Source organism: Chelon labrosus (assembly GCF_963514085.1).
Source record: "Chelon labrosus genome assembly, chromosome: 12".
Lineage (NCBI taxonomy): Eukaryota > Metazoa > Chordata > Actinopteri > Mugiliformes > Mugilidae > Chelon > Chelon labrosus.
Genome location: NC_140345.1, coordinates 8,199,996 through 8,224,803, shown reverse-complemented (window position 1 = coordinate 8,224,803; position 24,808 = coordinate 8,199,996). Strand labels below are relative to the sequence as shown.

General features: G+C 41.8%; 2 protein-coding genes across 3 annotated transcripts; one reads left to right on the top strand and one right to left on the bottom strand.

Moving 5' to 3' along the window:
• Positions 1-275: 275 nt before the first annotated feature.
• On the top strand, positions 276-18,973 carry atp1a3b (ATPase Na+/K+ transporting subunit alpha 3b). The gene is made up of 23 exons (XM_084557162.1): positions 276-506; positions 636-728; positions 10,183-10,299; positions 10,925-10,984; positions 11,222-11,425; positions 11,650-11,763; positions 12,083-12,217; positions 12,315-12,432; positions 12,657-12,925; positions 13,364-13,562; positions 13,660-13,904; positions 14,016-14,208; positions 14,665-14,840; positions 14,924-15,060; positions 15,155-15,305; positions 15,896-16,064; positions 16,224-16,378; positions 16,503-16,626; positions 16,801-16,946; positions 17,032-17,162; positions 17,303-17,404; positions 17,492-17,583; positions 17,954-18,973. Exons 2-23 carry the CDS (start codon positions 723-725, stop codon positions 17,980-17,982), a joined length of 3,072 nt encoding a protein of 1,023 aa, XP_084413288.1. The 5' UTR covers positions 276-506; positions 636-722; the 3' UTR covers positions 17,983-18,973.
• Positions 18,974-21,084: 2,111 nt separating this feature from the next.
• rabac1 (Rab acceptor 1 (prenylated)) lies at positions 21,085-24,768 on the bottom strand. Of its 2 annotated transcripts, none has more exons than XM_084556683.1 (6): positions 24,485-24,768; positions 23,492-23,614; positions 23,067-23,279; positions 22,748-22,845; positions 22,166-22,267; positions 21,085-21,962 (listed from the first exon to the last, which is right to left on the bottom strand). In XM_084556683.1, exons 2-6 carry the CDS (start codon positions 23,605-23,607, stop codon positions 21,874-21,876), a joined length of 618 nt encoding a protein of 205 aa, XP_084412809.1. In that variant the 5' UTR covers positions 23,608-23,614; positions 24,485-24,768; the 3' UTR covers positions 21,085-21,873. The 2 variants fall into 2 exon arrangements, with proteins under 2 accessions (XP_084412809.1, XP_084412808.1); XM_084556682.1 differs by having other exon boundaries at positions 23,492-23,618; positions 24,485-24,767.
• Between the last annotated feature and the right edge of the window lie 40 nt (positions 24,769-24,808).

The window sequence follows — 24,808 nt, the reverse complement described above, 5'->3', positions numbered from 1 at the left end:
ACCTTGTGCGTCCATTTATATAAAAAAAATTCAGTCTAGAGACTCACGATGCTGCTGGCTGCAAGCCTCGGAATTCTGCAGTAAAACAGGAGGGGCAGCGCTCGCTGCTCATTGGCTCGCTTGAAGCCTGAGATGAATCCAACTGGTCAGCGATCCCTGCGCCGATGAGACGGTCGGAATTATGATTGGCCGTCAGGGTCAGCGGTGGGCGGGTTCAACTGGGCATCTCGGTGCAGCCGTTTGCTTGAGGGGCGCGCTTCTTCCACTGGCGGAGTGGTGCGGATTAGAGGAGTGGAGTACTGCGGCAGCCGGCAGATGCGCGGAGGGAGACCAAGCCCTGAAGTAGCAGTGGGTAGCGAGGCTCTGTAGCTTCACCGGTCTTTCACCGCAAGTATCACAGAGCGAAGGAAGGAAGCGGACCCCCGCGTGATGCTCCGCTTGAGACCGCAACATTTCATTTGAGAGACGTCTCGCTGAGGGGAGATTGTTGCCTAACCTTTTTGAAGGTTTGAGAGACTGTTTATTTAAGCCCAAGACAAATCTTTTTCCAGACTTATAGATAACTTCTGTGACGTCTTTTTATTTTTATTTAAACAGCACAAAACAACTGAGCATATCTTCTTTTGTATTTCAAGGCAAGGCATTTTGATATAACACAACGTGAGGGGTTGACACCTCTCAAGCCGTGCATCACCTGAGAGGAGAAGAGTGACTGCGCCAACATGGGGGTAAGGCTGACGATATCAACTTTTTAACTGCGTTGTAGTCCTCCTGAAGTGGCCTAAGAAGTGAGAGGTAGACTAATATCACTAATGAACAGGAACGGGTTCAGACTGAGCCGTGATGTAATTTTTCCCCCCTCTGAAAATCCCGTTTTGTCTGAGTGACATTGACTCTAATGCGGAACTGTGTTTTACCCTGGTCTGCTACACTGCGACAAATTGATGTAGCCAGATGTAGAATGCTGCGGCCTTAGCATGCTCATTTTGATTTGACTTTAGCCTGATTTTGACTTGACCACAATTTTACCCTCCCTCATGTAGTTTGCTCTGACGCAGATGAAATAAAAAATAAAAACGAGAGCAGAAGTCTCAGTTGTAGAATTGGTGTCTGTGGTTTAGAGGTTGTCAGTATGACATGTATTTTAGGTCTCTGGCAGGGCCTTGACTATAACCTTGCCAGCCACGTTAGGCCTAATCGGTTTATTCTCTCTGACTGCTTTAGGAGAGGAAGGAATGGGGGGGGGGCGCTCGTTATCTTCACTCGATATTAACCTTTCGGATGAATAAAATGAGTTTTGCTATATTTTCTGTACATAGTTATGATGCACGACTGTGCCTGTGATGAGTGAACATCGTGTATTGTGACCTCCTTCGTGCCCGCGCTGTCCCCCCCTCCCCTCCCCTCCCCTCCCCTCCATGTTCCCATCATGTCCTCTCCTGCTTTAACCCCCCTTTCCCCGGTCCTCCGGTGCCGCACAAGAGGAACAGCTGGCGGTGATCCGGGAATGATGCTGAGCAGCACCGCGTCCCGACACTGGACGTTATCCGCTGAGGAGTCTCATCCTCGGCACCCTCGATGACCCGTGCGTCATAATGCGGTTACCGGGAATAATCGCCTCACCAGCTTATTTCCCCTTTAATTTGTGACATAACAGTGGCTCGATAATCGCCAACAGTGAACGCATTCACACACACTAAAGATTAAAGAAATGTCCGTTACACCCGTAGCACGACGATGTGATAGTTGACTTTGGAGAGGTCTCATCTCCTGCGTACATCCGTCTGATCCGTTTCCGATTCTAAACATATTAGCCATGTAAATTAATCAATGGAGCATTAATGCAAGCCAGGAGCCGAAGTGCGTCTAGAGATGTGGGCTATTGCGCAATTTCTGCTCCATCGCCATCCTGCGAAAGGAGTTGTGATTTTTAATCTCTGCTCCCGGTCTGCCCGGAGAATGATGCGGTGGTATGACGCTGCAGACAGGAGATCATGCGATGCTGAGAAATATCCAATGCAGTCCGGTGTCATCGCAGTGAGACACCAGCTGATGATGATTCGATTCGAGTCAGGTTATTCATTTAGATGTGGAAGTCAACCCGGCAGCATTGGCGGACACTGCGTCAAATGGGATGGGAGCGCAAAAAAAAATGCTTACGCACGTACTGCCGCTGCGGTGTGGAAGTTTGGTTAAGCAGTGTGAGGGAGAGACTCTGCGTGGAAATGTTATGTCATTTCGGAAGATGTCACATATCCCCAGAGGCTGACATTGTAGAGAAGAATAATAAGATACTATGAGTGTCCGTGACACTCTTTGAAGGGTGTTTCTTTTTCTTTCGCCCTTTGCGCGCGGAGGTGACCCTGAAGGGGGGAGGGATGGAAATATGGATGAAGGGATAGAGTGGTGGATGGGCAAGTGTACTGGAAATCTTAGGTGTCGCTGATGGATTACACTTGCATCCCTTTCGATGTGTCTTTTTCCTCCGAGAATTTCGCACTGGTGCAATGTGCGATGGCATAGCCGGCTGTCCTTTCCCAAGGCCGCAGGGGGCATCGCTTGCGACGTGCTTTCTGCGTCAAACCGAGGGCGGGGCCTCTGGTGTGGAAATTCCCTGTAAAGAACTGTGATAGGTTGGGTCGTGGAGTCACGTAGAAAGGACCCTGTTAGGAGACGGCAGTGATGCTATAGAGCAACGTTTGTGTGAAGAACACAATAGAGAGACAATGGCACATTTTGTCAGACATAAAGATACAAATTCTTAATTTAGACGAGCATCCGTGAAGCAAGGGAGTGTTCTCACACATACACTTCACCTTCTAATCTATCTCGATGTTCCTCTTTCTGCATTGGTGCAGCTATACCTTATGGTGACTGAAACGGATGACTCTGTAGGAGGGGTGTAAATTGAGATGTGGATGAAGGGCTGCGCGCACGCATCAACTGCTGCTTTTTGCCTTCAGACACGTGACACAGATGGGGGAGGGTGCCAGTGCTGAGAGAACAAGAGAGAGAGAGAGCGAGAGAGAGAGAGAGAGAGAGAGAGAGAGAGAGAGAGAAGGGCAGATAAGTAGTGACTGGTCTGCAGGTGTAGAGGGAGAAAGAGTGAGGGATTTAAAGTGAGGGATGTGGCGTACAAAGGGGGAGGGCTGCTCGGCTTTATATCCTGTTACAGGATAATGAACAAGGCTCACATTACCATGGCTCATGTTTCCTGTTGCTGTGCCTTGTGTGATTGGTTGTCAAGGGTAGAGGAGACAGATGGGATAGGGAGTTGAGGAATGGGCTTGGGATGGTGATGTTCAAAGGACATTTTTACCTGAAGGGTCAATATGGTGGCAACTCGGAACAATATGGTATAGGTGAGCCCCCCTTCAAAAATGAAGGTGTTGTAGCAGTACTAAGGCTTTGTCAGAATGTCTTAATGGCCAGTGACTGTATGGCTGAACAAAAGCTCCTATAAGACTTTAACTGGACTAATTAATCACATCGTGCTATAAAGGTTTCTAGAACAGTATGTACTTTCAGACTGGCATTGGTGAGGTGTGCGCAGTGATAGAGGAGAAGTTGGAAAGTGTTACTGAAGGTAATTCAGGAGTTGGATGTGTGTGGCCTCTGCAGAGGCCCAGCCCACAGTTTGGTGCAGAGTGCTGCACATCCCTCCCCACTGCACCTGCTGCCTTATGCTAATAGGCTGCACTGTACCATGGCTGATCTGTCCCACACGCTGCACGAGCCAATAGAAAAGCATGTCCATACAGGATCTGATCAACCATATGGTCTCACTGATTTGACTTTATGCCCTGTGGCCTAAAGGTCAGTTAAGGTCAATATGGTGACCCTTTGAAATGCCTTTCTATTGTCTCCTTCAAGCCAGTTGTCAATCACTGATCAATAGATATCCTTTGTATTGCTGGCAGTTTCCTTCATGACTTAGTGAGAGTGCCGCTGAAGGACAGAGTACCGATTTTTCTAGTGCCTCAGCAACATATCTACGATTAGCCTCCTTGCTAGAAAGAGAGACTAACAGGACTATACCTGATCTGTGAGCCTTAGTTGCAGCTTGTGTAATGCTAATAAAATGTAAAGGTCAGCGCTGTCCCCTTCATACATTACTTTAAAACAAGATTGCAGTAGACACAGTGATTGATATGGCAACTGGTTCCAACATTAATGCGCTAATTGTCTCCCATAAAGACAGAGCTTCAGAGGGGTTAGGTTGCGTGACTACAGCAACATGACTAATTCAGGTTGTTGTCCTGGAGATGTGTGTGTCCCTTAGCAAATAGGCCAAAGCACCACATGTAACACCGGCCAGCTTCAATCTACAAACCATGACAAGGCGGCATATTCTCTACGGGCACCAAGAAAGCAAGATTTATGCTGCTAATCTAGGCCAGGCCACATTCACACACAACCAAGACACATCGACTGGACTGTACGGCCTTCACAGCTCCATTTATCGGGCGGTACATTTGCATGGAAATAAAGTCACACAGTTACACAATTGTCTCTGTGTGATGAACAGATGAAGATGATGATGTGATGGACAGATGGACTGGAGGGAACAGACTGGGGCGGGGGCACTAGGGTTTATAACTTAAATTGGGATTTTCAGTTTGCCTTTTGTTTATTTTTATTTTTTTTGTGCAATCACGAGATTATAGCTAAAAGAGAGTTTAATCCCTCATTGTGTTTATGTGGTTTTGAGATTTAGCTTTTCTTCCAAGCGGCCACAGTCTTTTTATTGCACATTATGTACACTATTCCATGAGACCAATGCAGCCCCCTCAGTAGATAGTGAATGTATTTTGGGACTGCAGTCTGTTTCTCCAAGAAGAGTTTTAAGATATCTTTATTCCTTTCATTGTTTCAATTTGCTATCTAGAATCTCCTCCTTCTGATGTTTGTTCTCTTTGTTAAATAGATAGGAGGACTTTACACCACTCCCAAGCCAGATACAGAGAAGTGAAACAAGTATCTCAACGGTCTCTTTTGCAAAGCTTCTAAACTCTAATCTCCTGTTAAGAGTAACCATTTTATCGTTTCCTTGTCCAGTACTATTACAAGCTTTTCATCAAATCATTCCCTCCATGACTTAATGATAAACGCAGAGACTGCATTTGATTTTTTTTTTTCTGTGAGAGACTGGTTGCGAAAGAGGAGTGAGAGAGAAGCATAGTGGGCTAATCCCAGGTAGTAATCAGACTAGCTAATCCCAACAGCCATATCCACTGGGCCCCAGCCTGAGCCCCCTACCGTGGCCCTGCTGCAAGGAACAGCAGATGGCCCAATGACCTTGCAAGGTGACTAGCATGTAATAGCATGTACACACGCTGCTGTTATAGTAACGTGATGCAGATGCAGAGATTCATTATATCATGTTGTTAATATTGGATGCATTCACACATTTTAACACCATTTTACTGCTGTTTATTTCGCGAGTTATTCTTTGGTTTTATAAGGTTATAGAGAGAGAGGGTAAGCACAACAACGTGTGGAAGAGATCACACTTTAATAAATTCTGCCGCAAGGATACATTAGTTGCAGCGGCCATTTATAATCAATGTGTCCCTGACAAACAATCCTATCGACATTCAGAAGAAAAAAAAACAATATTAACAAACCTGCTGACAGCTATTAGCGCTGCTGCATTTGGACTGTATGAGCTAAGCTGTGGACCACAGTGGAGACAGGGGGTGTTCGACCTGCTGCCTCAACATTGGCTCAGAATTACAAGAGGAAGAGAGGATCTGGATTGGACCTTATGATACTGTTAAGGATACCCAGAGATAATTTATAATTAACTAATACATTTATACGTATCCAACACCATGTGCTATGTCCCATCTGCTGCTCTGTAGTATACAAATAGGAAGCAGTGTCTCACATGAAGGTATGACAAATACTGTGGTGGTGACAAACAATGAACAATGTGTGGTGCACTGTGATATTTTTCCAGTCTGCAAACCACTTCCTCATATGTGGTCCACATAAACACAGAATGGCATGACAACAGTATTCGTACGCACAAAAGTTTCTGTTTTGTGCCGTTAAAGAGGAAGAAGAAAATGCAACTTTCTGGTCGCACTCAAACCAAACATCGGTTTGCTTGCCCTAACATGTTGTCTTTAACATGCTCGACGTACTCCTCCTCTTATGTGCCACTCCTAAACTAAACCTAATGGGAACAGGATGTGCAGAACATGACAGAGTAGTATCTTTTTTATACTTTTTTAAGTTGCATACTGACAATCAATAAAGTTAGAATATACACTTGAGGAAGAATTCAACAAGCTCTTTCTTTCTCAAGACTCTGACTGTTCTTATTTTTGGCGTCTTATCATATTACTCTACCGTGGCTAGGTCTCTCTTTCATTCACTCTACATCTCCCTCACTCTCTCTGCCGCAATGCGTGTAGACGCTGCACATACGGACTGTAGCCAATACAATGACTCACCTCTGCTCACGCAGACACACACACACAAACACACACTCAAATTCCTGAATCAATCGCCCGTCTGCGTTATACAGCAGTGAATACAGTGTCCAGTTACAGATGCATCAATTATTACTCATCCTGGATCATATCAGGAGATCCTTCGAGTACTAGGCCACTGTTGAGCTTTGTCACCATGCCAATGGCCGTGCTGGTCACCATGGTTACCTGCCCTCCAAACACTCAACAGTGTTGTACACTTGAGGGCAAATTGCAAGGTTTAGAGCTGTCCTGCAGAATAATTTATGATCAAATCAAATGCACAGGGAGGTATGTGAAACATTGTCTTAATTGAATTACTGTTAATTGAAACATATTCTAATAGGTAAATATGTGCATGGATGTGGGGGATTACTCTACGTAAGCCATAGATGAGCAGGAGATTTTTTTCCATTTCCTGATGATGTCAGAGATATGTCTGTCCATCACTCCAATTGTCGGCATGCTAGTGGGAGAGTGAGTGTCTGTAATTCCAGCCACAAGTCTCTGTTTCCAGAGGGGGATCATTAAATTACCTAAGAGCTGTGTGAGACAGCTGGACACCCACAAAGACGCACACAGTCAGCACATGTTATCTGTGAATATAAGACATAAATTATATATGCACAAAATATGAACCTACTAAGTTCTCTGCTGAATTAATTAAACACTTAAGAATAACATTAATGTAGCTTAAAGACTTGAAGACATTTTTCGTTTGTTTTCCAAGAAACAAAAATTAATGAATGCATGTAGGCCAATGAAGACATCTTATCAGGTGTTGAAAAGGTGGCGCATGTTGTTCAGGCTGTCCTTTCCCATTAATGATTGATTAGCAAGCACAATGACACACACAAGCCCAAAACAGATATATACCTGCTCGGTATACTCTTAAAGCAAACACGTTGGTAAAAGCTGACCACATCTCCTTCCCTTACGAGTCATACTGAGAACTACTCATTCATATCTGCAAATAAAAATACACTTAAGGGCACACACGGACATGCAGATTGAGAATTGAATCCATTAACATATGAGAACACACACATGCAACACAAGTGAGGTTGTGCAATCTATTAGAGTGGGGTCACAGTGGGTCAAACACTGATATAGAGCCAGCAGACAAAGACTGCTGGTCAATATCTAATTAGAAGCATGAGAGAAGGGTGGCAGAAGTTCCTCTCACTCACTCTCTGATCCTCTCTCCACATGCCTCTCCCTCTCTTTATCTGTACCCGCTTCTCACCTCCCACTGATGTCTCCCTTTGCATGAGGCCATTCCCGTCTGTCATCCACCCCCCTTCACATCCGTCTCTCTGTGTCTCTGCTTTTCACCACATTTCCCTTTGTTCGCCGCTGCCCGCCGACCGTTGGCTTATGCACTTTATACGTGTGAGTGTGTGTGACATAAGAGTTCTGTGGGTCTATATTTATATTATTAGTTTGCCAGTGCCCCCTACGTGTGCATTTACAGTGTTCATTCATTGACTGCGGAAAAACTAAAACAGACACGCACACACATACATCGCTTTGACATTCTCTAAAGCGCATTGAGACACATGCACACACACCCAGGGTCTGTCTCAGAGGGAATCGGCACCAGTACTTTTCCACTGCATCAGTCTGTGCCCCGTGCAACCTCTGCCTCTCAGGGCCTGTCTGGTCATGCTGCAGCAGGAGATTTGCTCACCTGTTCTTTTGTTGCAGACCGGCGTATGTTTGCATGTGCGTGTGTTTGGAGTCTGGTCAAACAGCTCCCTGACATGCTTCTCTCAGCCTGGCAAGCTGGAACAAAAGCTTCATTGTTTGTTTAAGATTCAGAAGTGGTCGTTGAGCAGCTCAACAGTTAGAGCTGTCATGTGTGTTACTTCATGAAGCTTTTTTATGGTGACAAACCAGATAGACAGGTCTTTCTTACCACATACAAATTCAGTTTGTGAAGACGTGATTTCACAACAGTTTTGCACAACGGCCCCCCCGAGTGAGAACTGCAGTTTATCTTCGTTGTTGCATTTCTGTCCACGGCAGGCGTGTATGTTTTGGTGTGGTTTGGGTGTGTTCAGAATTCTTCTGAGTGGAGCAATAAGGATTCTGATTCATACTCCCTAGCAGCTGCAAATATACCTGGTTGATTTAGATAAAAGAACCACTTATGTTAAAGTAGGCACACTTTTAAGTTGTTTTTTTGTTTACTTTCTCTCTACCTTACCTTACAGTTCAAACAAAGCAGTCAAGTAGAAGGCAGCTGGAAATGTTACTACATGGCAGCCCCACTAGAGGGAGCTTTCTTTGAATGAATGAATTTCGCACACAGTTGCTTTGAAAGTTATTTGTGAAATTTTAACCTTTAACCTAATTCTCAATCTTTTTACACCATAATCTCAAACTAAAATGATCGCTGTCATTGATTATTAGTTAATAGGTATTGCCTTTTCTGTCTGATTCAGATCAGTATCAGCTGGACTCTGCCACACTTAATCCGTCAGGTTTGCAAACCCCTACATGGAGATATCAGTGTATATTTTCTGCATTGATCTGCCACCAAGCACAGTTTCCCTGATTACCAGGTTGTGTCAATGAATGGCCAGTCTGCTGGGACCCACTCGCACCTTCTGAGAGAGATTGTTGCTTTTTTGTGTCACCTTTGACCTTTGGTGAGGCACATTTGTATTGATGTGACCCAGCGGTCAGGCCACTCTCCTTCCGGACAACAAGCTAAAGTTACGGTTATAGAAGTAGGATAACTATAGTGGGCTTTGGTGGAGAGAATCAGGGTTATTAATAGACCACTCATGTCTGGTTTAACTACATAAGCCAATTTCTAAGAGGACAATTAAAGTAGGGAGGGTAGGTGGAACAGCGGGCTGTGAAGTTAAGCCAACAGATTAGGACCAAGACATTTGATGTGTCTGTGTATATGTGTGACTTAATTTAATTGTATTCTTGGCATGAAAGCATCTCTACATCTGCTCTAATATTGTAGATCAGACTATAATCCAGTAAGAAACCTTTTGATGTGTCTGAGTTTTCCTGCTCTCGCTCTCTCTCATGTTCTTATGTCTGCTGCTAGATAACTAAATGAACAGGAGCAGGTGATCAGTTAAAACCTACAGGTTAAACCATTTGCACCTGATTATATTTGAAGTGTACAACTGGCTGGAGATCAAATGGGTATGACAGAGCAGGCAGCTTTGATGTTAATGTATTCTTATCGTAGATAAGATTGAGATTGCTTGATCAAGCACAGCAGGACTGCCAGGGTAATGCACACTCCTTGCACATCTGTCATCAATCTTATGGTGACACGTTTTGATGTTCATCTTTTTATATCTAATATCGTTGTCATAAACTTGAGAATAATTGAAAATTATTTCTTCCTGAGAAATACTACCCTCACATCTCACAAGGCCACTTCATGAGTATACAACTGAAACTGACAAATATCAAGGACAGTTGAATAAAGCCCACTGGCTTGATTTCTATTGCAGTCGGTGACTGATAAATACTCTTACGGCGTTAGGCAAGACAGCTCTGTGTAGTTAGGGAATATAATGCATTTTCGGAGATAAAGTATAATTTTGAGTGCCTATATTGCACAGTCAAAAACTCACACACCAGTTAAGAGTAAACACAAAGGCACGCAGGCTACTATCTCCGCAACCTAGTCCAAAGGCATGTATAAAACATGTGTGTGTGTCTGTAGTATGGGCGGTCAGACAGTTACCGCGTTGCCACCACACAGGACAAAGATGACCGATCCCCCAAGAAGAAGAAGGGGGCAACCAGGGACATGGATGACCTGAAGAAGGAAGTGCCCATTGTAAGTAAAACAATCTTTATTCTCAGAATACTTGTGGAACCTAAACGTTAAAATGTTGGATGTCAATTCACTTTTAATCCTGTCAATAAATGGCTGATTCATTTTCAGGTTCCTTAATATTTATATTTCTATTATTATACTAAATTTTATTACTAATATTTATTATAATAATAATATTTACAATATGTTTTTTCTACCATCAATAAGATGATTTTCTGCATTTGAAGAACATCTTACAGGATATAATTAAGGAAAAAGAACTGACGATACTTTTGTGGAGAGAAGGAATGTCTTTCTTGTGCAGGCCACAAGAAAGACATTCCTAAGGCATTTTTGTTGGTAAGAGGGATTGACTTATTATCAGGAGGTTGCCAGTTTGATCCCACTTTTCAGCGCAAGATACCAGGGTCACCATACCTGGCTGCCATAATACACTTAACTCTCAGGTGAACTGCATGCGTGGAGTAAATTTCTATTTACCAAAGCAAAGGAATCTGCATAATTCATTCTCAGTTCAAGCTATTATCTAAAAAATTTCCTTGCATGCAAAAAAACAAAAGCGAAATCTGAAATACACAAAATATTGACCAGCTGTTGTTTTTTTGTGTGTGTGTGTGTTTACCAGACGGAACACAAGATGTCTGTAGAGGAAGTGTGCAGAAAATTTCAGACTGATATTGTCCAGGTGAGTTGATGATACTTCAGTTTATTGAGACTATTTCCCAGTATGCCACTAGATGGCGTTTGGATACCGCTGGTGGTTTGTTAAGTTTTTTGAAAATCTAACTGTTCATTGGACTCTGAAGTTATATTAAATAAATATGTGAATCTTCAGAAATTAGGATGTCGAATGGCTTTGCATCAGTGCAGAACTGCTTTTCTCAGTTTACTCCAAGACCCACTTCCTCTCTGTTCCCTGCAGGGACTGACCAATGCCAAGGCAGCCGAGTTTCTGATCAGAGATGGTCCCAATGCTCTCACCCCTCCTCCCACCACTCCGGAGTGGGTCAAGTTCTGCCGCCAGCTGTTTGGTGGATTCTCCATCCTGCTGTGGACTGGCGCCATCCTCTGCTTTTTGGCCTATGCCATCCAGGCAGCCACTGAGGACGAACCTGCAGGCGACAATGTGAGTCACAGACCACAGAGACACACATAATTTGTGACACAGATCTTGCACAAACATATTTGCATCTGGCCCATCTACACCTCATTACCGCATCCATCACACATTGGAATCTGAAGTATTAACATAAATAAAACCTCAGCAAAGTAATTTTAGCATTTCACCATGTTCCTTTCCCTCACCCACACTCTCATACTATATGTCTAACTCTCTCTCTTTCTCCCCAGTTGTACCTAGGTATCGTGCTCACAGCTGTTGTCGTCATTACTGGTTGTTTCTCATACTTCCAAGAGGCCAAAAGCTCCAAAATCATGGAATCTTTCAAGAACATGGTGCCTCAGGTAAACATATGCTTAAGCCTTCAAAAAGGCATACATATGAATGAAGTCTTATACATCTTATATAAAATATAAAACAACAGCACAGGTTTGAAATACCCAGTTAACCAGATGTAATATTCAAGGACAATGGGAAATAGAAATACTGTTGCCTCTATTCATGTGTGTTTTATGTTGTTGAAAAACACAATGCATCCTGCTACAGTTTCTTTCACACAAAGCAAAGAAAATGAATCTTTCTTGCCTCTTATACACCCCTCTTACCACTGTTTAAAGAGTTTATGTACATATATTCTAACCACTCACCGATGTGTTCGTGCAGCAAGCATTGGTGATCCGTGAGGGTGAGAAGGTACAGATCAATGCGGAAGAAGTGGTGGCCGGAGATCTGATTGAAGTCAAGGGAGGAGACAGGATCCCTGCTGACATCAGGGTGGTTTCAGCTCATGGCTGCAAGGTAGACACAAAAACACAAACTCACATGCATACATCAGTTGTTTTGTTTTTGTTTTGCTGCAGCAACAAGTTCTTTTACTTTTTCTGTTGCCCTATAGGTGGATAACTCATCCCTCACAGGAGAATCAGAGCCACAGAACAGGTCACCTGACTGTACCCATGACAACCCCTTGGAGACCCGAAACGTTGCTTTCTTCTCCACCAACTGTGTGGAAGGTATTGTCACCATGGCAATAGTATTGCATGCTATTAATAACTTGTGTGCCTGTGGTTGCATTTAAAGCCCCCTAACTGAGCCAAGTGATAAAGTTCACACTTGACACACATTGCTCTTAAAATTGAATTTAAAAATGTGGTGTTAATAAAAATCACACAGCCTCTGACGCAGAAAAAAAAAAAGTAAATTATCACATTATATTTCTGTCTTTTTTCCAAACCAGGCACAGCACGTGGTGTTGTTATCTGCACTGGAGACCGCACAGTCATGGGTCGCATTGCTACTCTGACCTCTGGCCTGGAAACCGGCAAAACACCCATTGCCAAGGAGATCGAGCACTTCATCCACATCATCACAGGTGTGGCCGTCTTCTTGGGCGTCACGTTTTTCATCCTGGCCATCGTCCTGGGTTACAGCTGGCTGGAAGCTGTCATCTTCCTCATCGGCATCATTGTGGCTAATGTGCCAGAAGGGCTGCTGGCCACAGTCACTGTAAGTTGAACAGTAATTAGAAAATTGTGTTTCCCTTTTCACCTGAATTAACACACTGTGGTTTATTTTTATCTGCTGTTGTTGTTCAGTTTCTTTTGGATGGATATTGTTTCTCTATTTTATTTCTCAGTTCTTTTATCTGTCATTTTCTATGTTAGTGTTAACCTTTTGTGTAGATCCATGTGGTTAAATATAGTGTTATAAATAGTTTAGATCATTTTTATTGTATTTTTCTTTTATATAGAAGATGCTATAAAATAAGGATTTACTTTCTTACTCAATTTATTTCATCTTATTTTACCCTACCATTAGCTCCCTTTATGTAGCACTAACAAACACATGCATTCTCCTTTGTAGTCTGGCAACTGATGCACTTACAGTATCAGTACCACCAACATTTATACTCATATAAACACATTATAATGTGTTTGTCTGCAGGTGTGTCTGACTCTGACTGCCAAGCGTATGGCTAAAAAGAACTGCCTGGTGAAGAATTTGGAAGCTGTGGAAACCCTGGGCTCCACCTCCACCATCTGCTCTGACAAGACAGGCACCCTGACCCAGAACAGGATGACTGTGGCCCACATGTGGTTTGACAACCAGATCCATGAGGCCGACACCACTGAGGACCAGTCAGGTTAGTAAGGAGGGCATACAGGCACCACCAATAAATGAACTGAAATATAATTCTATAATCATAATTAATAATACCCACTGTTGTGTTTGTCGTTCAGGTGCTGCTTTTGACAAGAGCTCAGTGACATGGCTGTCTCTAGCTCGTGTTGCTGGCCTGTGTAACCGCGCACAGTTCAAAGCTGGACAAGATTCAATTTCCATCCTGAAGCGCGATGTGGCCGGCGATGCCTCAGAATCAGCCCTGCTCAAGTGTATCGAGCTGTCCTGTGGCTCAGTCAGGGCAATGAGGGACAGGAACAAGAAAGTAGCTGAGATCCCCTTCAACTCCACCAACAAATACCAGGTGAGTAATGGACCATGACTAACATCAACAACAGTATTGATACCAATGCATATTATATACAATACACCCGAGAGTTCTGGCTTAACCATGATCTATGTTCTCCTCCTCCAGCTTTCAGTCCATGAAACAGAGGATCCCAATGACAACCGCTACTTGCTGGTGATGAAAGGAGCCCCAGAGAGAATCCTGGACCGTTGTTCCACCATCATGCTTCAGGGCAAAGAGCAGCCCATGGACGAGGAGTTGAAGGAAGCTTTCCAGAATGCTTACATGGAGCTGGGAGGACTGGGAGAGAGAGTACTGGGTAAGGACAGACAAGTCAATGATACAGTGACAGTATAACAATGACGTTCAAAAGACCATTTTATTTAGTCATAAATATGGTGGAAAATGAAATGATATATCATTTTGATTGATTTTTTTTTTTCAAAAACATTATGACTTATTTGACCAATATTGTTTAACTGCTACCTGAAAATACTTTTTTAAATGTTTCATGAAGCATAAAACTAAAGATTTATTTCTACCAAAATTTGAAAATACAAAGGTTTCATCAAGCATCAATGCTATGTAACAGATATCTGTAATTGTAATTCTGCCACAGTCAAAGTTTTTTTTAAATAAAATTTTCAAAATGTGTTGAATTCCAAAAAAAAAAATGACAGTTTTGAATAAGATTACTGCAAGTTATTTCAAAACTAGAGATAACGACGGAAAATGTGAACTGAAAAAATCAACACACTTCTTCCCCTCCCTGCAGGTTTCTGCCACTTGATGCTGCCCGAAGATCAGTACCCCAAGGGCTTTGCCTTTGATACAGATGATGTAAACTTCCAGACAGACAACCTTTGCTTTGTGGGGCTCATGTCCATGATTGACCCTCCTCGTGCTGCGGTGCCTGACGCTGTTGGGAAATGCCGATCTGCTGGTATCAAGGTGAGCTGTCTCCTCTCGGTACAAATGTGTTTGATCAGACAGTTTAATCTATAAAAGCTCCTAAAAACTTTTGCTCTTTATAGGTCATTATGGTCACCGGTGATCATCCAATCACAGCCAAGGCCATTGCCAAGGGAGTGGGCATCATCTCAGAGGGCAACGAGACAGTGGAGGACATTGCAGCTCGTCTCAACATACCTGTCAGCCAGGTCAACCCAAGGTAGGGAATGTTTTCCGTACAAAACAGGCCCACAGATTAACAAAATGACAGAAAATTATGAGATCCTTATTAACATTCGAACGTCTGTGTCCAGGGATGCCAAGGCCTGTGTCATCCACGGTACAGACCTCAAGGATCTATCTCAGGATCAGATGGACGACATCCTGAGGAATCACACAGAGATTGTGTTTGCCAGGACATCCCCACAGCAAAAGCTCATCATTGTAGAAGGATGCCAAAGACAGGTTGGAACACTTAGACATTGTTTTCATACATATTTTGTATAGAAAATGAGTTCTGTTTTGTTTTCTTTTTAGTTTTTTCTTGGGTGTCATTATACTTTTACAACAGCAGATGGCGCTAGTTATCCACTGCAAGAAGATTCCCTGACTGATACATACAGCCCGTTTTTACATGAAATTCATTTATGTGCCTTTAAGGACTAATTTAAAAGAACAAATATTATTCAAAAGTACTATTTACTTTTTAAAGATGTGAAAAAAATTTCATGTGAAATTATTTATTATTATTATTAAAAATAGGTTTAGTCATCAAAAATGTTTCCTGAAAATGTTAAATAAATTTAACTTAATGACTGTATGATGTATTTATGTATATTTTACAGTATATCTCTGTTATGTTATTATGCTATTTTTTTTTTTAAATATATTATAAAAACATTTGTTCATAACCATTTAGAAAATAGTGTTTGTATATGTATTTCTCTTTTAAAATAAGAACTTTGCTAAATCAGAGATTAATAAATTCAACATATATAACTTCTTTTATGCAGTTATGTTACTGTCTTTTCTTCATTCCCTTTTCTTTCTCCCAGGGCGCCATTGTAGCTGTGACAGGTGATGGTGTGAATGACTCTCCTGCCCTGAAAAAGGCTGACATTGGTGTTGCCATGGGAATCTCAGGCTCCGATGTGTCCAAACAAGCTGCCGACATGATCTTGTTGGATGACAACTTCGCTTCCATTGTCACAGGAGTGGAGGAAGGTGAGAAGACCCGAAGGAAAATGAATATTTCATAATGAGAATCATAAATAGCACATGCAGGGGGGATGGGAATAAGATTTAAGAAGAGTTTTTCCTAAAGATAAACTAAAGTAGGATGTAGTTCGTGATGTGACCTCTCTGATTTTTTTTCCCCCTCAGGACGCTTGATCTTTGATAACCTTAAAAAGTCCATTGCCTACACATTGACCAGCAACATCCCAGAGATCACCCCCTTCCTGCTCTTCATCATGCTCAACATTCCCCTGCCACTGGGAACCATCACCATCCTCTGTATCGACCTGGGAACTGACATGGTCAGAGCTGATCTAACCCTCATTAGAAATACAGCTTAATGCTCACACACAGGCACCGTTGAGTACAGCTCCTGTCATACTGTCATACTGGACTAAAAGTTTTCATTTCTTCCTTTTCACTCAGGTTCCGGCTATCTCTCTGGCTTATGAAGCAGCTGAGAGCGACATCATGAAGCGTCAGCCCAGGAACCCATTTAGGGACAAGCTGGTGAATGAGAGGCTCATCAGCATTGCCTATGGACAAATTGGTAGGTGTAGAGAACGTTGTTGCAGCTGATCCAAACAGTAATCTTTGATCTGGATTGATGTTTGACCATTCTTAGCTGACAGTATATTATTATATATCAACTAGATCAAAACTAGATTTCGAAATTTAGAAAACTTAAAAACCAGTGAGTTAATCCGTGTGTGTGCATCCTCAGGTATGATCCAGGCTCTGGGAGGCTTCTTCGCCTACTTTGTCATCTTGGCTGAAAATGGTTTCCTGCCCAGTATATTAATAGGCATCCGTCTGAACTGGGACGACCGTGCTGTCAATGATCTGGAGGACAGCTATGGACAACAATGGGTGAGTGTGTAATGCTCAAGTGAAGATTTGTGCTTGTGTTACTTTATTTACCTCGCTGACTGTCTGTCCTCTCCTTCCTCCACAGACATATGAACAGAGGAAGATTGTGGAGTTCACATGTCACACAGCATTCTTCGTCAGTATTGTAGTAGTGCAGTGGGCTGATGTCATCATCTGCAAGACCAGACGTAACTCCGTGTTCCAGCAGGGCATGAAGTGAGGGCAACAACACGTGCACAATATTGTTGCAGATCTCTTTTCTTTTTCCTGAACGTATCTATCTTTCTACCTAGTGTGAGTAGGCTCTAAATGATCCAGACACATTTCTGAATCAAAATTTCTTCTCCACAATCCAGGAACAAGATCTTGATCTTCGGCCTGTTTGAAGAGACAGCCCTGGCTGCCTTCCTGTCCTACTGTCCAGGCATGGACGTGGCACTCAGGATGTTTCCTCTAAAGTGAGTATATTATGTCTGCATATTAAGACATATCTAGTTATCTGTTTACTTGATTATTTTTAATTGTTCTGGTTCTCTTGTCTACAGGCCTACCTGGTGGTTTTGTGCATTCCCCTATAGTTTTCTCATCTTTGTTTATGATGAAGTCCGAAAACTTCTCATTCGCCGGAACCCTGGAGGTGAGTGTTTTTTCTTTCTACTTAAACAAGAGTTTGTAAAGGAGTAAAAAACCGGGTTTGGGTTTCATACTGGGTAGTGAATGTGCTCGGCTTTAAACTGTCATTTTTTTTTAATCATTATTTTATTTTGCACATTTCAGTTATTTGTATGTAACCAAAATGTATTAATTAATCAGTGATATTTTGTTATAATTGGAAAGACCTGTGCGAACTGTTCATTCCTGATTTCAGTGTTTGTGCTAAGCTAAGCTAATTGTCAGCTAGAACCACCTTTGTATTTATCATACAGACATGATTTTGCAAAATATTGAAAACTTAATTAATTGTTAACTATTCTTCTGTGTTTTTCTTTCTTTTTTTTGCACTCCAGGTTGGGTGGAAAGGGAGACATACTATTGATCTACGGAGCGCCTCTGCTCCAGCCCCTTACATCTCCACTTATTTCTCTCCCGTCACTCCATCCTTGGCAAGACACATCTCCAGATGCCCCCGCCCCCTTAAAGACAAAAACCGCTATAAAGCAATTTTCATCTCAACTGCCCCAAAGATTAAAAACAGCAAAAGCACCTTTACAACTTTCTACATTGACCTGCCCCCTTTCTCCCCATCTCCTATGATACTCTTTGCATGTGTTCTCTCACTGCTGTGTACATAAACCAATATATCTACCAAACGGCAGCTGCATATTGTGTATGTAGATTTGAATGAGCTAAAGATACAAAGGGAGTGTCTATGCTCTGCAAAAAAGGGCCATCCAGCTCCTTCTCCTCCCTCTTCTTCCCCCTGCTCTCACCCATTGTCCTTCTGTATACCTATGTTTCCCTCTCTTCTCCTTCTTGCCAACCCTTAGCTTGTCCTCCAATCACACACAGATATAAAGATCACACAGTGAGATCCCACCACCGACGTCACTTCGACTGCCACCTTTCGCCTCCATCTCCTGTCTGTGGAGGACCAGTGGAGTGGTCAGCTCCCTGTCGTTCTCGCTGCATCCATTTTCCTTCTATTCTGTTGTCAACGGCCAGTGTTGTTGTTTTTTAATATGTAGGGTAGGGGGGTTTTGATGATTTTACTTGTCTTTTTTATTTCTAAGATGGGAGGGGATGTGTGTGAGAGCTGCTTTTCCTCATTTAGGACTATCAAAGCACACCCCATGGCGTCCCGTCCCCCGTCTCCCCTTCTGTTTCTCACACCCCTCCCCTCTCTTCCCTCCTACCCCGTTTGTCTCTGTTTGTGTGCACTGTGTGAACCATTGTCCTTGTTATTAACTATTACAGTACACCCCCTCCAAGTTGGTAAATACAATTCAATCTTTCTGTGTGCTCTAGGAAATCTATATAATTCTATACTGAATTTAAATGAAACAATAAAAAACACATGTGGAAAAAGAGCTCAAGAGAGACATTCATGAAGACCATAAACAATATTGGTGAGATAGGAAAATGTGAGCGATATCTGTCTCTGTTTTTGTATTTTGTTTGGTTCAGTTATTTTTGCTGGTTTTCCAGAAGGCTATTCTAAAGTGTAACAGCAAAGCAGGGCTTTAGGTTTTCACCAAAAGAAGCAAGACGCCAACAAAGGCTTTCAGGTTCCTATCACTGCAGGTGTGCCGGTATGATGTGGTGAAGTGTGCTGTGATGTGGTGAGTGGTGACGATGAGTCCATGTGCCTGGGGTCTATTAACCAGATCTGATAAGTCCGGCCCAGATCTGTGTGCATGTATGTGTTGGAGACCAGTGAAGGGCCAGCAGCCTCAGGCTGGATCTGTTTTGGATGGCTGAAAGAGTTGAGATTCAAGAATAGAATTAAAAAAAAAAGAAGAAAAACCCACAACTAGTAAAACATGTGTGTCAAATAAATGAAACCAACACCAATAAATCATCTAGAACATTTAATACAACCTAGACCTGTCTGTGTGTCTTTGTTTTTAACATTTGTAGTGGAATGAGCACGTATAATCTCCTTCTGTGTCTTGAAAATGAGATAAAAATTGGTAAATTTCAATGATCGTGCACAGTAGAATGAATCTATAGCAAACTACGATTTGTTGCTGTAGGCATGCAAAAAAAAATGCTCTTAGAAGGTTGACGTCCTCATCATATTACTCCTATTCACTCATAAATACTGAAAATATCTTTCCTCATTCCTAATTTACAGAATGCAAACCCTGTATATTATCCTCAGTTATTCTAATACATGCATTCAACTAGGAAATAAAATGATCTAATATCTGGGGCACAATAATATAAGCCTTATTGATGTGACGCAACTTTGTGGACATAAGACTGACAATTGAAGCAGTGCAGTGCATTGCACGAATGAAAATCTATGAATAAGATGCCACCTAGTGTTATGAATATATCTGCACTTCAACCTGCAAACTGCATAACGTTAAACTGCCATAGGAGGAAGGAATTGGCAGCAGCCCAGGGTAATGCACCAAAATAATTCTGTATATGTGTCAGCCTTGTCTGGCATCACCGTAAATGAGGTTCGGGAAGAGAGTCCCTGCCCGCAGGACAGACTTATGAAAGGAACTTAGTCCTATTTCAAAAAAGGTAATTTATAGAGCAATGTGTTTAAGAAATAAGGACAACTTCTGTGGTTAATACACAAACATAAAGTTAAATTCCTTCAAATAAAGCCATGTATTTTATCTTCAGGGAACAAACTGTAATTGTGCTACTTCTCAGTGCCTCAAGGGTCATTTATATTAAATGAACCTCTTATTGCCCAGCCAGTACACAAATCAAATAAATTATACATGATATAATGCCCTATATCTTGAGAGTTAAGAATTGTCAGAGGTCACTTTTCCACATTCAGAGAGAATCTCGTCCCTTTAAGTGAGAAACTGACAAACTTTCTGGAAGTGCTCCACCGCTGTCCAATGACAAATGCTCTGTCTCCAGCTCATACATACACACAAACACACACCCACTTTCTGTCACTCTCCCTGACAAACACGCTCACACTCTCACCCTCGTTCTAATTTCCCCCGTGTCTCTGCAGTGAGCTCACTGCAGTGCGACTCTCCTCTCCTCCCCCCTCCTCGCCACCCTACGTATAATAGAATATCGATCGCTTGCCTTTGCCGCAGTGTGCAAGCGAGTGTGCCTGTGGATGAGTGTGTGCCTGACTGGGGCCCTCCAAGGTCATCGCCATAGCAACCTGAGCATGGGGTCCGTTCGCTGTGCTGTCACAGAGCACAGGTCACAGGGGTCACATGAATAGGGGGACAAGAGGGGGGACCAGAGGGGGTTGGTGAGCACTGCAGTGTTTGGTGTACTAGAGAAACAGAAGAGGAGCCACGAGTGTTGCAAGTGTCCCATTCCGTTGTGTATTCAGACCGGAGCAGAATAATGACAAGTGCTGAGAGCCACTGAGTTCGCTGCAACTCCTGCTATGAAAGCACAAAAAGAAGCAGCATTAACCGAATAAAACAAATACGTGACTGGATCAGAGAGAAAATAAACTGCAAACTGGGCTTTAGAGGCCGATGGCTTTACATTAGGAGTTTATTGCACTTCCAAGGTTTGAATACAAAACACCTAACTTACATTAAAATGTAAAAAAATTAATAATGAATTTCCAAAAAAAATAATGTTTACATGACCTTCAGACCTGAATGTTCCAAGCAAAGCTAATAAATATGCAAAATCAACAAAGTCTTATTCCCAATAAAAAAAAATACCATGATTAAGTACTGACCTTTTAAGGTTGTCTTCTCAACAGTCTGTCTATACTAAGAAGTGTACCAAATTAGTTCTCACATTTCCTCAGATAAAAAAATAATTTTATGGTTGCATCATAACTAGATATAATTTAAAGCATATAATGGCACTTTTCCTTTGGAAAATGAATCACTTAGTAGCAGTTTAGTAGTATGAATATTACATTTTTAGATCAAAATATTTGTGTCAGACGATATCTACAGCACAGCAGAGAGTACAGCACAGATGGTCCATTAAGAGATTAATAACATGGGAGATAAGTCATTGCAGAAAGCTATTTGACACAAATCAGAGGCATCCCAGGTTTAAAATTTGTAGTTAAAGGCATATAATCTGTGTGCTTGTTGTTGATACGTATACATTATTTGCTTTCTTGGCAAGTTATGTGCAGGAATAACTGATAAAAAGTGGACTGTGACAACAGTTATTGCAGATGAAAGACATGGTGCATTGACAAAAGCATAGTTAATATACAGGGAACACACACAAAACTAAGGAACAGACCCAGGAGCAATGTTTCCTTAAACCTTGATCACCGACCAGCACCTGCTGCTCTTCACACAGACTCCATGAGGAGTTCTTCCATGTCAGATCCCTCCAGCTCACGGAACGCAGCATGAGAGCCGATCACAAACAACGTTGCTCCTGAGATGACACGTGACAGAAACAAAAAAAGGTTTGTCTTACAGAGCTCATGAGCATTTACAACTACATTAACACCACTGAGGTTATTTTCCTATAGAGAGTTGTATTGAATTCAAATGTTCAACAAAGATTCCTGCATGCCCATAAGAATAGTACTAATAATGACACTGCATAATAAGAGAGACTAATGTGATTTGGCTTACCAAGAACCCAAAACACTGCAGCTCCAGCTCCAGCCAACCAGAACACGGGCAGAGAGACAGCTCCAGCGAGACTCAACTGGTGGGGGACATTTAGTTCCCTGCCTGGTTGACGAGAACATATTGAGATTTGTTAACATATATAGTATATCACGGCACTCATTAGACATAGTTCTGTCCTGCCTCGTGCAGATCTATTTAAGTTCACGAGAAAAGTTTCAACTCATCGCAGTGATATATTTTATTACTTAGACCCTGGCACACTTATACTTTGTTCTTGAATAAATTTAATTCTTTAACATTTGCATTTAGTTAGATTCATTTGCATGTACACACACAAACAAAACTAAAGATTTAAGTTGCTATATCATATAATAATAATATCAAACTGATCTTCCTAGGCTTGAATATTTGCATACCACAAACATTAATATATTTTACAAGTGATTTAATAATCACTTAAGTAGGAATATATCTTAAGGCTTTAGAAGCTTTTGTGACAACGACTCCTTGCTGCAAGTAAAACTTCTGTACGAGACTCCACAGACTCTGTCATTCTTGATAAAAGAATTTCCAGTTACTCACCTAGAACAACCAGTTTGGATTCCAGTGACTTGAGGTGGATTATGTAAAAGGCACCAGCAAACACAGCCAAGGCAATCAGTAGCATGGGCGAGCTGATACTGTAGCGTAGAAACATCAACAGTACAATCAAAAAGATGCTGACAGATTTCATTTAAAGCTTATTACACCAATTCCATGCTGTATGTCAATTTTTTTTTAAATTGCAAACTGAACGATAAATAACTCTACCTAACAGTTTCCGTATGAGTAGCAGGTGGACAGCAGTGGGTGAAAATGTTCTCTATGACAAAACAAAACTACATAAACTCCTTGATCTTACATGCAGTAGAGGATGAGACCCAGAAAGATGAAGGTGTAGTTGCTGTTATAAGTTTCCACATTTTTCACCACCCTCTGACACAACTCTCCAAAGTTGCGGGGTTTTGAAAACTTGCGTTGGTCCACAAAGCTGGCCCACGGCCGAATGGACAGTCGACGTCTGTCGATCCACTCTTTAGCCATGCTGGCTGAGAAGCCTTTGGGCAGCCAGAGCCTATAAAATAAGACAAAAACATTCAGAACTGCATAATAATAATAGAGACAATTTAAGAAACGTAAAACTAACATTATGCCCTATAAACTAATGAGCAATAAAAGCAGATTTGAGCAATGAAGAATTTCATTTTTATAAAAGAATTAGTATTACAACTGTTTGACGATTCTGGTGAACATCACACTAAAAAATTAAATCATATTATCTCTTACTTTGACAGGACTCCACTGGTGCCAGTTGGGTGGGCATCCTCAGCAGTGAACAGATCTCCAGCCTTGCTGTCCATGTCTACGAGACAGTTCTCTCCCTTTGGCGCTCCAGATGGCATCTACAGACTGTCTAGTATCAGTGAGTGAGGAAGCATAAAAATTAGTACCATGAAAAAAAATGTTGTTACTGACATGAGTTCTATTTATTTATTTAAGATTTTTTTCACTGGTGTTCTGATCAGATGCTTTTCAGTACCAGCAATAAATCTTGGGCACAATAGTAACACCAATTAATCAGTTCTCTCTATCATCAAATAAATGACTAATTAAGTTATTCATTAAACACAAAATACCGAAGATTTAATGATTGTATTCGGTTTATTTGAGAATAATCAAGACTGTAAGGTGGAGCTGCAGTTTAAATTTCTTAAAGAGTGCCACAACATTTCACAAGTAAATAATAGCGAGCTACATCAATAACCAGCTGTAAGTAACTTGATTATACCAAGTTTTTGCGAAGTTCAAACTTTTATCTATTGTTATGACAGTAGATAAAAGTCTGAACTTCCCACAAACTGAGGAGACACACACCGGAAACATAGTTAAGCTTTTCTACAGTGCAGCATTTGAGCAGTGGAAAATTTTGCTCAACCAAGGGCTTGGTCACTGCCACATCATTAAACAACCAGGATGTTTAAGAAGCTCTTACTGTCAAACAAACATAGCTGCTCAATTTATGAAGTGACTTAACGAGAAAGCTTTTCGAAAATCTGTAAATACATGTCCTGATGGATATTGATAAGTGTAGCGAAAACAACTTTGCTGGATTGTTAATAAATTGCCACAGCTAGCAACACTGCTAACGTTCATGTAAACGTTGCTCAAAGCGGATATGTGTTGATTTTTAACATCGACATACACGTTTTAAACTAATAGAAGCACCTCTGGACCGGCACAGACAGTGAAATCTACCACTATTTAAGCGAAAATACTCACAGCAGAAGTTTAACTGGACTGCCTCAGACCTTTTGTTGCTGTTCTGTTTGACGGATGTGATGTGGATATTATTTAACTTCCTACTGCATTGGTGCCAAACAGCGCCACATACTGACCGCATCGAGGTCTTCATCCTCCTGCCTCAAGTTTGCCCCTAAAGGCAGCCGTACCTGCTTCTGCCATACAAATAGCTCATATCACTTTTATTCATGTGTATTTTTTTTTACTTATTCCCCAGAAACTTTAAAATGTTCAGCTGTTCTTTGTTTTTTTTTACTGGTGTTTCGGCAATACAGCTTAGACAAAAGAAGTGCAATAGCCGTC

Excerpts from the sequence above, each read along its gene's own strand:
- atp1a3b (XM_084557162.1), top strand. Across the intron at positions 13,563-13,659 it reads CACCACTGAGGACCAGTCAG|GTGCTGCTTTTGACAAGAGC; the intron begins GTTAGTAAGGAG and ends TTTGTCGTTCAG. Across the intron at positions 17,584-17,953 it reads CATTCGCCGGAACCCTGGAG|GTTGGGTGGAAAGGGAGACA; the intron begins GTGAGTGTTTTT and ends TTTGCACTCCAG.
- rabac1 (XM_084556683.1), bottom strand. The coding sequence starts at position 23,607 with ATGCCATCTGGAGCGCCAAAGGGAGAGAACTGTCTCGTAGACATGGAC. Across the intron at positions 23,280-23,491 it reads ACCAGTGGAGTCCTGTCAAA|GCTCTGGCTGCCCAAAGGCT; the intron begins GTAAGAGATAAT and ends CTTATTTTATAG. Across the intron at positions 21,963-22,165 it reads TGCAGTGTTTTGGGTTCTTG|GAGCAACGTTGTTTGTGATC; the intron begins GTAAGCCAAATC and ends GTGTCATCTCAG.